At 40.8% G+C, this 14,358-nt stretch overlaps 1 protein-coding gene across 3 annotated transcripts; it reads left to right on the top strand.

Moving 5' to 3' along the window:
* Window positions 1-1,705: 1,705 nt before the first annotated feature.
* Window positions 1,706-12,192, top strand: AKIP1 (A-kinase interacting protein 1). 3 transcript variants are annotated; one of them, XM_089521133.1, is made up of 6 exons: window positions 1,706-1,860; window positions 5,317-5,455; window positions 7,161-7,244; window positions 9,117-9,230; window positions 11,297-11,386; window positions 11,978-12,192. In XM_089521133.1, the coding sequence occupies exons 2-6, from the start codon at window positions 5,327-5,329 to the stop codon at window positions 12,104-12,106; spliced, it is 546 nt and encodes a 181-aa protein (XP_089377259.1). In that variant the 5' UTR covers window positions 1,706-1,860; window positions 5,317-5,326; the 3' UTR covers window positions 12,107-12,192. The 3 variants fall into 3 exon arrangements, with proteins under 3 accessions (XP_089377259.1, XP_089377260.1, XP_089377262.1); XM_089521134.1 differs by having other exon boundaries at window positions 1,706-1,855; XM_089521136.1 differs by lacking the exon at window positions 11,297-11,386.
* The last annotated feature ends 2,166 nt before the right edge of the window (window positions 12,193-14,358 follow it).

A 14,358-nucleotide genomic window follows, 5' to 3' on the forward strand; every position in this document is an offset into this window, starting at 1 on the left:
TATAAATTTTGGTATAAATGATAACCCTTAATGACCCCTAGATGAACTCTAATAGCCTGTCCACCATTGCCAGCAAGGCATGAGGACATGTACATACACCCCTGAGGGGCACCCACATCATCATATCTAGAGAGTCGCATAAGAGGATTATCATATGACCAGGAAGAGCAAATGTTTGCCTTGCCTGAGGCTCTTACCCCCTCCCCAGGTCTGTTGTCCGAGCAGCTTAAGACCACTAAGACAATCAGACAGGGACATCCAGGTGAAAAGCAAGTAATTAAACACCTTTGTTCTCACCATCAAGCACCTTTGCCAGAGGCAAGATTTTGCCTATAAATACTCCCAGATTTGCTTGTTCACTGGGCCAGTCTGGATTTCAGGGGGAAGCTCTGTCCCCTTGAACCCTGACCTGGCTCCTGGCTCCTGGCCAGTCATTCCATGGCTGAGCCCCATGCCATCCTCATCATATTCCATTTGGATTCCTGGAGGGAGTCTACATTCTGGTACGTATCACCCCAGTGATGCCTAAAATCCTATTCCATGCTAACCTATGCTTTTCCTGAGCCTTGTATGTGTGTGTGTATGCTAGTGAATCGTATGTGTTTTTCCCCTTATAAATAAATTGGTTATTAATTCTAGAAGTCTGTCTCAGTTCTATTTATTGGGAGGCCCTGGTCTACTCCGTATACATATCGGGAGACGATCTTGGTGGGCTCTTGTAGCCAGCCCCCTCTTGCAATATTTGAGCTAATAACAATAATAATAAAATTCCCCTAAACGGACCCTTGGCTACACCTTGACTCAAATGGGATTTATTTCTCTGTGTCTGCACTGAAGAAATAATCCTACTTTAAGTGCTGTAGTTCCATCCTGTGGAATCATGAGGTTTCCAGTTTTGCAAGGACTTTAGCCTTCCTGGCCAAAGAGTGCTGGTGCCTCACATGGCAGTTAATGGCTCCATCCACACTGCACAAATAATCCACTTTGACACCACTTCAACTGACATGGCTCAATGCAGGGAAATCCTGGGATCTGTAGTTTGTTGTGGCACCAGAGCTCTCTGACAGAGGAGGTTGAATAGCTTGCAGTAACTACAGCTCCCAGAATTCCACAGCATGGACCCGTGGCAATTAAAGTGGTGTCAAAAGTGGATTGTTCCTGCAGTGTGGATACAGCCAGTGTCAAACGGCATTCTTTCTACAGTGTAGATCAGTGATGCCCAAACTGTGCTCTTGAAGGGAGTTTTAGCTCCCAGAATCCTAGACTATTGGTCAACATGGCTGAAAAAACTCTTAAAGTTTGGGGGCCACTGGTGCAGATACACCCTGGTGAAAAAGAGGTCCAAAACACACTGCAGGAATAATCCAGTTTGAGACCGCTTTAACTGCCCTGGCTCAGTGCTAAGGAATTCTGGGGAATGTAGTTTTGTGAGACATTTAGCCTCCTCTGCCAGAGAGACATAGCGTCCCAACAAATTACAATTCCCTAGCACTGAGCCAGGGCAGTTAAAGCGGTCTCAAACTGGATTATTTCTGCAGTGTGTTTTGGACCTCTGTTCTCCCCCCCCTTCTTTGAATGAGTGCTAAAAAAAAACAAAGTCCAAGGGACAGAATGGAACTGCTGCCTTGATCAGCTGAGCTTCAAAGAGGAAGGCGGCTGACCGTGAACGCCCCCCATTGTGACGTAACAAATGGCCGTTCCAAGGAGCGAACGCTCACACACTCGCAGTGACGTCACCGCTTCTCTCTCGGCCGTTGGCGCTTCCCATGAAGAAGATCGGCTCATAAGGCGCCCTGGGTCAAGGCAGCCTTCCTTTCCTTCCTTTCCCTTCCCTTCCGAAATCGCCCGCGTCCTGGTACGGTGAGTTCCTCAGGCGGCCAGCAGGGGGCGGACGAGCTTCTCTGGAGTAGGCACAGCAGAACTGGCGAGGAAACTTTACAAGGACTTTCTGGCTGTTGTTGTTGTGTGCCTTCAAATGGTTTCCCACTTAGGCAGGGTGACCAGGAGTATGTCCTAACTGCAAAGGGAGGACCAGGCACCGCAAAAATGGAGGGCATTCGGGGGAAAAGAGGACATTTGCCACATAAAAGCTCAAGACACTCAAATATGTAAATTCATTCTGTTTTGCCCTGCTCGCAATGGAGGACCTTTTGGAATTCCTCCCGGACAGAAGGTGGAAATGGAGGACAGGCCTCCTGGGAAGCCTCCTCTGAACAAATCTTGGCAAGAAACCCCATGGTAGTAAGTTTGCCTCAGGGTCTCCAGAAAGAAGGGAATAATGTCTTGAAGGCTTTGCAAAAAGGAGCTTCTATGTCAGAGGCCTTGTTAACTGAGGTGTGTGTGTGTGTGTTGTGTGCTCTTCACAGGGTTTTCTTGTCAAGATATGTTCAGAGGAGGCTTGCTATTGCCTTCCCCTGAGGCTGAGAGAGAGTGACTCACCCAAGGCCCCAGTGGTTTTCTCTGGCTGAGCTGGGATTCAAACCCTGGTCTCCAAAATTGTAGTCCAACACTCAAAGCATTCCGTCCCGCTGACTCTTTACAAGGACTTTACTAATCATTTGAGAAGTGGTCGCTGTGTCTTTTACTATAAACAAGTGGGGCAGCTTGGCTGTGCTGTTTCCAAGTTTCTGTCCATTCGGAATGAAATCCAGTTTCCAGCTGAACCAGAGAAAATCTCTAGGGAGGTCAGGCATACGGCTATAGAGCGCACTGGGGTGTATCTTCTCTCTCTTTGGAAACTTACTATTTGCTTTTAAGGGTGATCTTGTGCCAGTGACACACGGTCAGGTTGTCCAAACTCACAGGCCTCTTTGTACTGGAAAATGTGAGAGTGAGTACGGTGTCAGTAGATGATTTCTCAAGCAGAATAATCAAATTGCCAAGATGGACACTGAACCACCACCAGTCCCATACCCCCCCCCCCTGACCTGCAGACTTGGGGTCTATCAAAGGAAGATATAAACCCAGTCTTCTTTGTGAAAATAAATAAAAATTGCCTCACTTGCAAATTACATGTGCATACACAAATACAGTGGAGGAGAGAAGAAAGAGGTAAAATGGCTGCAGGTTTGAGAGCAGGTGTGGGGAAACAAACAGGAAGTCTGCACACATGCAAACTAGTCTTTAGTGAATATGCAGAGAGATCTTGTAGCACCTTTGAGACTCACAGAAAGAAAAAAGTTGGCAGCGTGAGCTTTCCTAGACTTAAGTCTACTTTCTCATATGCATTTGGTCTGAGGAAGTATACTTAATTATTTAATATTATTTTGTTTTCTTATATCCCGCCTTTCTTCCAACATAGGGACTCAAAGTGACTTAAGTCTACGAAAGCTCATGCTGCCAACTTCTTTCTAACAGTTAGTCTCAAAGGTGCTACAAAGTCTCTCTACATACTGATTCTACAGACTAACACAGCTATATCTTTGAATTCTAGTCTTTAGTGAGTATAGGCATGCAAAAGTAGTGGATTCTTCAGGCTGAGCAGAAGAAAAAGTCCATGTATGCTATCTCTAGGTCACTGGTGGAAAGATGGGATATAAATGTATCAAATAAATAAAAGGCCAGTTTCTGCCAAAGGGCTATAAGCTTTTTGTGGGTTTTTCAGGCTATGTGACCGTGTTCTGGAAGAGTTTATTCCTGACATTTTTCCAGCATCTGTGGCAATGGTGGCATGGAAGAGAGTTCTCTGAGGATGCCAGCTATAGATGCTGGTGAAATATCAGGAAGAAACTGTTCCAGAACAAGGCCACATAGCCATACCCCCCCCCCCCAAAAAAAAAACCTATGGATGCCAGCCATGAAAGCCTTTGGCTATAAAAGCATTTGACTATTAGAAAGTATGAATTTATTTTCTGCCCTAACCTACAGGGGTGCTTGATTTTCGGAGGAAACAGGTACTCCCTTGGGTGTTTTGGGAATGCCAGTTGAACAATTGTGTTTTCAAACGTCTGTGGCACAGATAATTTGTAGTTTATTTTATCTTTAGCATGAACCCATTTTTAACCAGCAGGGTGTCTGATGGTTCAAAACTAGCAACCAAATCTTCTGCTTCTAGAGGTTTGGTGTGGAAAGGAACCATAATGGTTCTACTCAGAAGAAAGCCCAATGAGTTGAATGGGCATTGTTCTCATGTGTGGGATTGGAGCCTGAGGCAAGTATTTCATTAGAGTCCTAATGATGCTGCTTTAAACAGTTGCCACTTTCAATTGGTGTGATGTCCCATTATTTATGTGATCTTATTTTGTATTACTTCTTCCTCCAGCAACCTTATAACATGTACACGAATAGTATAGCACTGGATTTACACAAAATTCTGGAAGAGAGACCAGGTTATCCCAGTGTTACTCATTAAAATTCATGGGTGAAGATGGAATCAGTTGTGCTGCTTGTTAATTTAGATCTTGATATGATGGCCATAGATTGTCATGCTGTATTATTGCTGCAAGTGTGAAGTATAGCAATAACATTTTCCTTCCCTTCGTTATTGTGTGTTTCTACATTCCTGAATGTTTTAGGGCTGAACAGAAAAAATCTATTTTCCACATTTGATTTTTTTTAATATATAAAATGAAAAATGAAATACTCTGCACAAGCACTTTCACATTTTAAGCATACGACAACCATCTTCACTATTGGAATAATGGAGTTTGCATCTGTTACCCTGATGCCTAATGCATTTACTTGGGATGTCAACCAGTACCATCAGAAACTCTGTTCCTCCTTTCTACTCTTACCTGTTTGTTTGCCACAGGAGAACTAGCTGATAGACAAATTGTGTTTCTTCTTTTTCTTGTCACCATTGTTTATACACTTTGAACCAGAAGGAAAGGGCAGCTCAGTGGACACGGAAGAACAGCTGCCTGACTTGGGGTACTCTTGGCTGGGCTGGCACACTCTCCAATTGCATTTTGCTATACAGCCCCTGTGAGAGCTAAGGTACAAGTGCCTCTGTACTTTGCCCATCTCACATGAACTCCTGGCTATAAGCAAAACCCCATAGATCTCTTTCTTAAAGCAAATAACTTGTAGATATTTGGGGAGGGGAGGAGATGGCTTTAGGACTGACATAAGCCTTGTCTGTTCTTGGAAATAAGTGACTTGGAAAGCGTCCAGATGCAATTTGTGTGAGCACAGTTATACAAAGCAAATGAGGAGGGCACCTCTTTGAAAATTAATAAAACTCATTCGAAAGAGGCAGTATCATTCCATTACTTCTTTGTCCTTTTCGTCTTCCTTCTTCTCTTTCCTGGCGGTGTTATATGTGATAGTCTGAGGAAATGTACTGATTGTTTTGGGGTTTTTTAAAAAAAAAATCAGGTTGCAGAGAATGGAGCCCTTAAATGTGAACTATCGCATGCAACGCACAGCAACACTTGCACAGGAAGTTCTGGAACGGGCAAAAACACGAAAATTGAACTGGCCACTTCCCAGTCGATTCCAAAGGAGGACCTTCCGGGTAAGGTATTTAACAAGGAAAATTGAGAGGCAGTGATTGGGGGTCAAGTTCATTTGTATTGCAAAGAATAACCAGAGAAAGAAGAGAAATCCTCATAGCAAGCAATGGCATGGTGTTTTTCTGTGTACCTGCCAGCTTTGCAACTATCTGTGATATTTGCAGCTACCTAGAGCCACGCATCTGAGCCAGGGATCATGTTTATATGGATGAGTTTTCCCTGAAAACTTATTGATATTATTCAATCAGAGTTTGTATTCTATTCTTTGACTGTTTTTGCTGTATCTCTCCTCACTATGTTTCCCACCCCATTTCTACTTAGATTTTCATTTCCTGAGTAAAACACTATGTAATTATCTGACTCAAAATGTCCCATTCCTGTTCACTCTAGCTCACTCACCACAGGTATTGTAATGTTTATGTGTTCTATTTCTTGTTTTACTATATTTAGCTTCCCCTAATTCATGATTCTCCTATTTCATGCTCCTATAATACGTGTGGTGCAGCTTTGGACTTTCTGTTCACCTCTGAGCATGTCAACAGCTGAAATCCTTTCACCTTGAATCTATCTGTGTCATTAGCCACGGCACTATTTGTAATTGTCCTTTGCTGTACCCCAGAGCTCAGTGAGTGCCATTTGTCTTGGCAGTCTCATCTTATGGCATTTGTTTCATTTTGGGTTGTCTCCTCATGCAGTTTTTTCTGGCAAAATACATTCAAAAGGGGTTTACTATGCCTCCTTCTGTACAGTACTGTTAGCTATGGTACCACTATTGTCTCTGAGAGATCATCTGTCAGCGTCATTCCCCCACTACTGCTGATGCCCAGTAGTTTGGCACATTTAGTCTGATATGGGAGACCCCACCAGCAGCACAGCTGCCATTAGCATAGTCTCTTGTCTCACAGGAGCACACAATCCCACCACCATTGGTGGCAGCTCCTCACTCAATGTTGTTGGATGTGGCTTCAGGGTAAAAGTGTCTAAAGATGGGTTGTAAATCATAATGGAAACAGTGAGGTTACATAGTTAATTTTCTTCACTGAAGACTGAATGCATCCTGATGATGTGTGCTGTCTTTGTTCTTGGATCCAAGGGCACCAATATGCACAAACAGGTAGTAAGAAGCAATCTTACTTAGTGTAGTTGTTTTTATTGGGTAGGAGTAGAGGGGTAGGGGAGGTCATCTTGAATGCCATTCTCTGTACAGCATGGTAAGCTTATTGGTAGATTTGGCCTAGTCAGCCAAGAGCTATTTAATGTTTGTGAGCTTATATTTTATCAAGACAGGAAAGGATAATGGGATAATAATGTTGGAACTCTAAAGTACTGCAGTGCTTTTTGAGATCCATTTGGCTTATTATTGTATGGAGTTTTGTGGGCATTACGAGATTTCATTGACTGTATGAGATGCTCTGAGAAGATGAGACTGTAATTGATTGTTGTGGCTTGTTTTGTAGTTTTTTTAAAAAAATAAAGAGTATTAATTTAGGGAGCAGTACGTCTTCTTAAGGTTGAACATGCTATTAAACCATCAGGCTATATGGAAGAAAGCTCTTCAGGAGCTCTTACTATTTCATTTCCTTGATGAGCTAATATGAGATAATTGTGTATAACATGCCCTGCTCCTATGAGATATCATACTGTCCTTTTGTCTGTACAGTGTCTGTGTTTTCCATAGTTACAGAACATTTTCTTTCATGAAAACAGGAAGGGGATGATGAAGATGCATATTTTGCTGCAACTTTTGCTTCAGTCGCTGAACACATGGGTCATATCTCTGCAGAATGTGAGGTAAAATGGAACTTGATGTGACGGCAATAGTAGCTATGGACTGATCTGTATAAAAGCTGAATGAGTTGGATCAAAATTCAGAAGAGAATGAGTCATTGGTGGCTTTTGTTGAAGAAAGTATGTTTTGCCAGTACTTCCTCTGCCACCTTCCCATCCTGTTTTAGACAGGCCCCCAGATCTTCACAGCAAATGCTCCAGAGATACAGGGGGAAAGAAGATCTGGTAAACACTGCCTGCTCCTCTTTCTCTGTCAGGAGTCCCTCATGAGCAGTGTTCTCTGGATCCAGCCCAGTGACCATTATTACTATACAACTACAGTTATTAGTTGTAACTGAATTTGGGGGGAAATCTCTGTTAAAATGGTCAGAATTTGTGCCTCAACATTTCAAGAAAAGCTGGGTTTTCATATTTGTGTGTCTGTTGGCTGCTTTGTAAGTCCTAATTGTTATATTGCACAAACATAAATATTTGAATGTTTATTCTGACATTTCATGTGAGCCAGAAAAGCAGAGAAGGGAGGAACTTTCTGGGAATTGGGGGGGAAAACCTCTACCCTTTTTTCCTGAAACTTTTCCAGGTGTTCCTGATATGTGTTCAAGCCTAAAGCCAAGGGTATTATTTGTTTATGTGTTTTGCTTTGTATTTATTTAGGGCTGCTGATCTGTGTGCCTATTACCACTTATTCCATGTGTTCCATTGCTCCAATGCTTTCAAGCCATAGAGCATGTGTGGGCAACCATGGCAGTCCAAAAATCATAATTAAAATTCACTTCTGGTTGTGACCTCTGGGTTTGCAGAGCATTTTGAAAAGGTTGGGGTGTCTGAGGCAAGTTTCCAGAAGTCTTTGCCACACCCAAAGTTCTTGACCTTTGGGAGATCTTTTCACTCATTGGCGGGTTACAGACCGCCATATAGTACACATGGAGCACATACTAGGGTTAGGAAAGGGTGGTGCTTCCGCACCCCCCTAACCCTAGTACGCGCTCTGCGCGTACAAAATGGCGGCGGCCATTCCACACGGCTGCCACCATCACTACGTCACGACCGCGCCACCTCCAAGCAAGGCGGCGCGGTTGTGACGTAGTGGGGCTGCGCCAGGGCGCTTAGGGCGCCCTTTGTGCGACTCCAGAAGGAGCTCCGTTTCGGAGCTCCTTCCTGCTTTGCGTTGCTAGGCGCAGCCTTCAGACGGCTGTGCCCAGCGAAGCAAGGGAGAAAGGGGCCAAGTGGCCCCTTTCTCCTCCTCCCCGCCTTTTGCCGCTTCCCCGCAGCCTGCAAAACCCCCATAGTTTCTTGGGGGTTTTATGAGCCATGCTTTCTTTAGACCTTCTCTAAACCAATAGCAATCATGAGAATCAAGGAATCTAACAGCATGCAAGAGAATGCAAGACAAGAATCAAATTAACCTGTAGACCGTAATAGAGAAATACTTTTCTGTCACAGTCCTTTCACCTTTGTTTCTCCAGAGACAGCAGAGGGCAGCAAAGACTTATCCAGGTAGTTCAGTTTGGGTTTGTTTTGAAAAAAGAGTAAGAATGGGTGAGAATCTATCTGTTGGGAATGTCAGAAGTGTCCATCTCTATTTTGGAAATAGCTACAGCAGTTGAATTTGTCCAGAACAGACAAGAAGAATTTCATTTCAGTTTGTTTTGAAGAACTTCCTACAATTTGCAAGTTCCTTCAAAGTAATGAGACTGATAACCTGAGACCTTTAATGTAAGAGAAAGCAAGACTGACAAAATTTCCCATCCCTATAAGAAAAAGTTGGTCACATCTTTGTAGAACAGACTCCATTCCTAACTCACAAAGCCATAGTTTTAAATGGAACTGAGGGTTCTTTACAATCTTGCCTTCTCATTTTCATTTCTCCTCCAGAACTACTATTGCTGTGTGCCTCCATTTCAGTTTAAGGAGTGTGAAATTGCACACATTTTCAGATATCACAGCAGGCAAGCATCTGAAAAGTTGCTAAAAACATTTGAAAATGAGGTAAGTGTTCAGCACCTTGTCTTCCATTAAGAGAAACATATCTGAAAGAACTTGTGTTTTAAGTTGTTTTCTTTTCCACCTCTCCTCAGAATTGCATGCCAATTGTGTTTTGTCCTGATGTATGGTCCTTACAAATGTTTTGTTATTAGTATTGATATCTTGATATATGTCTGAGTCTTATAAAACAATCTCTAACTCCCATCACCCTTCTCTGTTGGGTATGTTGCCTAACAGCCAATGAGAATGGCAGTCCAACAACATCTAGAAAGCCACACATTCTGAAGATTTCTTTTAGAAATTACTAGAGAGACAAACTGTTCTCTTGGGGTCTAAATAGACAAAAGAGATTGTAGCTGCTACCAGTCAGTATTCACTGAATCTAAGCTGTGCTTCAGATGTCAGTTTAATTTTCACATGATATAATCATTATTTAAACTCAGGATGCATGCAGTGGATATGTTAGGGGTAACTGTACCTGTAAAGTCTGTTAGGGATAACTGCCTGTCACTACCTACAGACAGTCTGATCCAAACCCTGTTTACTTCAAACAGTTACATACAGTGGCTTCACTGGAGATGTCTGAGGAATCTGTTCCAGACCACTAGAGCTGTCCAAGGTACTGAACATATTTTATGGAAGAGGTTCAGCATCTTGGATAGCTCATTTCAAATTTGGATTAAAACCTGGACCAGATGTTTCACCCTCTGACAAAGAACCACCAGCTACTTTCGGTTGGAAAGATAACTAGAAAATAAATCCGCTAGGATCTTCTAGGGGATTTGATAGTGAAACTTGCAACTTTGATTTGAATATGGCATTTAAACAGAAAATAAATCATACAGTTGGAAGAGACCACAAGGGCCATCCAGTCCAGCCTCCTGCCATACAGGAAATCACAATCAAAGCATCCCTGACATATGGCCATCCAGCCTCTGTTTAAAGACCTCCGAAGAAGGAGACTCCACCGTACTCCGAGGGAGTGTGTTCCACTGTCGAGCAGCCCTTACTGTCAGAAAGTTCCTCCTAATATTGAGGTGGAATCTTTTTTCCTGTAGCTTCCATGCATTGGTCTGTGTTGTAGTTTCTGGAGCAGCAGAAAACAGGCTTGCTCCATCCTCAGTGTGACACTCCTTCAAATACTTAAACAGGGCTATCACATCACCCCTTAACTGTCTATTCTCCAGGCTAAACGTACCCAGCTCCCTAAGTCTTTCCTCATAAGGCATGGTTTCCATGGTTTCTTCACCATTTTGGTGGCCCTCCTCTGGACATGCTCCAACTTGTCAACATCTTTTTTTAATTGTGGTGCCCAGAACTGGGCACAGTATTGCAGGTGAGACCTGACCAAAGCAGAATACAATGACACTATTACTTCCCTTGATTGAGACATTATACTTCGATTGATGCAGCTTAAAATCATAGTGACCTTTTTTTCTACCACATTGCACTGTTGACTCATGTTCAACTTGTGGTCTACTAGGACTCCTAGATCCCTTTCACACATAGTCTCATTAAGCCAGGTGTTCCCCCATCCTATATATGTGCATTTCATTTCTCTGCCCTAAGTGCAGTACCTTACATTTCTCCATATTGAAATTCATTTTGTTAGCTTTGGCCCAGTTTTACAATTAATTGAGGTCATTTTGAATTTTGATCCTGTCCTCTGGGATATTAGCTACTTCTCCTAATCAATTAATCTTGTTGTTCAGTACATGGGTTAAGAACATGCCTTGACATGTGTGCAGTTTTTCAGGAAACAACACAAAGTATCATGATCAATAGTTATCATTGTAACCTTGATGGAGTACATTCATGATCGAGATCTGATTGAATTTTTTTTCACCAGGATAGTCACATTAGTTATAGACACTGTGCTTCTGGAGCATTTGGCTTTGCAGCTATGCTTATTTGTAGTATGTCCTCAGTATTTCATTGCAGACAACATTTTGATGCAATTCTTAATGTCTGTCATTGATTTGGATACTTTCTTTTTCTCTCTGATGGCCAAGAGTCTGAACCTGCTTGCCTCTACCCTTGAAATTCCATAAAACATATTTTCTCCATAGGAAAGTAAACGTGATCCAATAGTGGAAGAACCTGGGTGTCCCGATACAGAATCAGTTGCATTAGTTCCAGCCAAGACCTCTGACCCGAAAGCAAGTATAAATTGACTTGATCTTTGAAGGCTTCTGTGGCTCTTTTTCTTGTGGGTTGGTCACTAGCAGAGCAGACAGCCCTGGCAGGCAGATTCCCTTTCTTTTGAATCGCTTCAGACAAGTGGAGGCCATTCTAAAGCAGTTGTGGGTTGCAGGGAGAAGAAGGATAAGTCCTATCCTGTATGGGATAGGGGCCATAAAGCTTGGTGAAATACACACACAGTCTAAAACAATTGCTCACTTACATAAGGAACTGGTAGAGTGAAACTGGAAAAAATAAAGTGTATTTTAAATGGAGGAATCCACAGATGTCCTTACTATGGAGATTATTCATCTGAACTCTGAGAATGTTCTACCCTCACTCCCAAACTAACACACTTGCATATAAATGCAATGCTTTATTGACAGTAATGCCCTCCTGTTGTAAGTGTATGGCTATGATTTTAAAAACTGGATTTTTTTAGTTCAAATGTATCTCTGCTATTATTTATAAAACTAAAAGAAATTGTTTTCCTAATAGTTAAAACAGCTTCTACTAGTGAGTATTAACCTTTTCTTTGAAAAATCTTGACCTATAAATTTTACATGCAGGATATCTATGTTGAAGTTTTTCCTGGCACCTACAGAGTCAGTGCATGTTTACAAGAAGACACAATCAAACAAACACATCTGGTAAAGATTAAACCAGGAGAAAGTGTAAATTTGACTTTTGATTTATGAACAAGTTAGCAAATGATACAAATACCAACATATGACACGCATTTTAATATATTATCTTCTCTGACTTGAGCATTTTAAATATCTTCTCAGACGTAAGCATTTTATTGTGTCATTTGCCTGTATATTATAGTTTAAAACTTGTTTCAGATTTGCCTTAACTTGAATCATGTAGTGTACTTTGACTTTTATACTCTGCAATAAACATAAAGTGTTGCTCTTCTTTTTAAAGACTTAAAGCTGTGTGAAATTTATCTTATCAAAGTTATTTCCTTTAAAAAATAGTATAGACTGATGAACTGCAATAAAATGCAAGGAGCAGAAAAGTTTCACTGCAGTGTGGTATGTACAAGATACACTTTTCTCCTGCAAATGAAAATGGTGAGATCCATTGTTAGGTTGTGTCTCATGTCCCAGTCCTTCATTTCTCAGCATATTCATTTGGTTCCTGTCTGGTCTCAAAAGTTCAGAAATGAGTACTTCAAAAACTGTTTGAACTCCTTTTGCATGGTGGCTACATGTACTATATTTAATTGGTTTATTTTAATGTAAGCTGCTTCGATAGTTTGGAGGAACAGGATATTATTATTATTATTATTATTATTATTATTATTATTATTATTATTGCCCTAAGGCAAACCTATCATAGTGTTTTCTTGACAAGATTTGTTCACAGGACGTTTGCCATTGCCTTTCTCTGAGGCTGAGCACATGTGACTTGCCCAAGGTCACCCTGTAGGATTTATTTTTTCCCCCTGGAATAATAATCTTTATTAAGTTTTACATAATCACTATATACAAATAAATTTTCCATAAATATATATATATGCTTGATTCTTCATTTTTATCTTGTTTCACTTCCTGTCTTCAACAGAATTTCTTTGGGTTCTTCTTGAATCCAACTGTTTCTTGCCCAGTTTCCAATACAATAATAGAAAGAATGAAAAGTAAATACCAAAATTAATATCCATCAGTCTCTTTCCCTTTCTAATTGTACTCCTACCTGTATTCTCCACAATCTATTTTCATAAACATCTCATAACCTTGATCTCCTTCTACATATATTTTCACAATTCTGGTCTTCACATATCTCCTCTATTTACTTTATGTATTTACTGCAAACCAGCCTTTGTCTAAACACCATCTTTTCTCTAGGAATGTCGTTATTTGTGTCCATTCATTTTCAATCCTATCTCTTTTCTTATCCTCTGTAACACATGAGAGTATATCAAGTTTCCTTATTTCATTTAATTTCCATAGCCATTCATCTACCCTCAGTTTCTCCCTTGATTTCCAATATTTAGCTATAATCATTCTCGCTAATGTTATCATGTATAGGAAGATTCTCCACAATCTACTCTCATCCTCTTTCTTTTAAAAAAAGTCATATTTAGTAAATATATTTCTGGCTTCTTCTTATAACTTATTCCAAATATTTGTTGTATTATACCATGTATCTCATCTCAATATTCTTTCACCTTTTCACACTTCCACCACATATGTACCATTGATCCTTTTTCTTTTTGACAGAAGAAAAGATTGAAATTAATTGGTATAGTTATTATCAAACGTATACCAGATTTAAGGAGGATATGAAAACAAGGGGAATAGAAGTGAAAAAAACAGAGATAGATGAGATTATAATGGAGGAGGAAAGGAAAAAAATATCTAAGTTTTATAAGTTGTTTAGAGAAAGGAAACTGGAGAAAGAGCCCATAAAACAGTATATGGTAGATTGGGCTAAAGATTTCGGACATGAAATACCTTTAGAAGCTTGGGAAAAAGCTTGGTCCAGAACAAAATCCTTTACAAAATGTCAAGATTTAAAGGAAAACTTTTTGAAGATAAGCAATAGATGGTATTATACACCTGCCAGATTAAAAAAAAAATGTTGAAATTGGAATCAGATAAATGTTGGAACTGTCACCCTGTAGGATTTATGGCTGAATTGGGAATCGAACCCTGACCTCCAGAGTCATAGTCGAACACTCAAACTGCTATGCCACACTGTCTCTCTACATGTTCATAATTTGTAACTGAAACTGAAATAGAGATATTTTATCATAAGTCAGTAAAGAAGCAGAAATCAAATATTGACTGTAATCCAACTTCCCCTTAGTGTAGCATATGTATCTGCATACAGATACATTACATCAGCACTACTCAATCCCCATGCAGAATAATAACACTGTGTAACACATCTATAATGGTGGTGGTCTGCAACTGCAGGACTCAACATTGCTGTCCAAAAACCA

Source organism: Sceloporus occidentalis, unplaced genomic scaffold, assembly GCF_023333645.1.
Source record: "Sceloporus occidentalis isolate IW3139 unplaced genomic scaffold, rSceOcc1.0.p SCAF_4, whole genome shotgun sequence".
Lineage (NCBI taxonomy): Eukaryota > Metazoa > Chordata > Lepidosauria > Squamata > Phrynosomatidae > Sceloporus > Sceloporus occidentalis.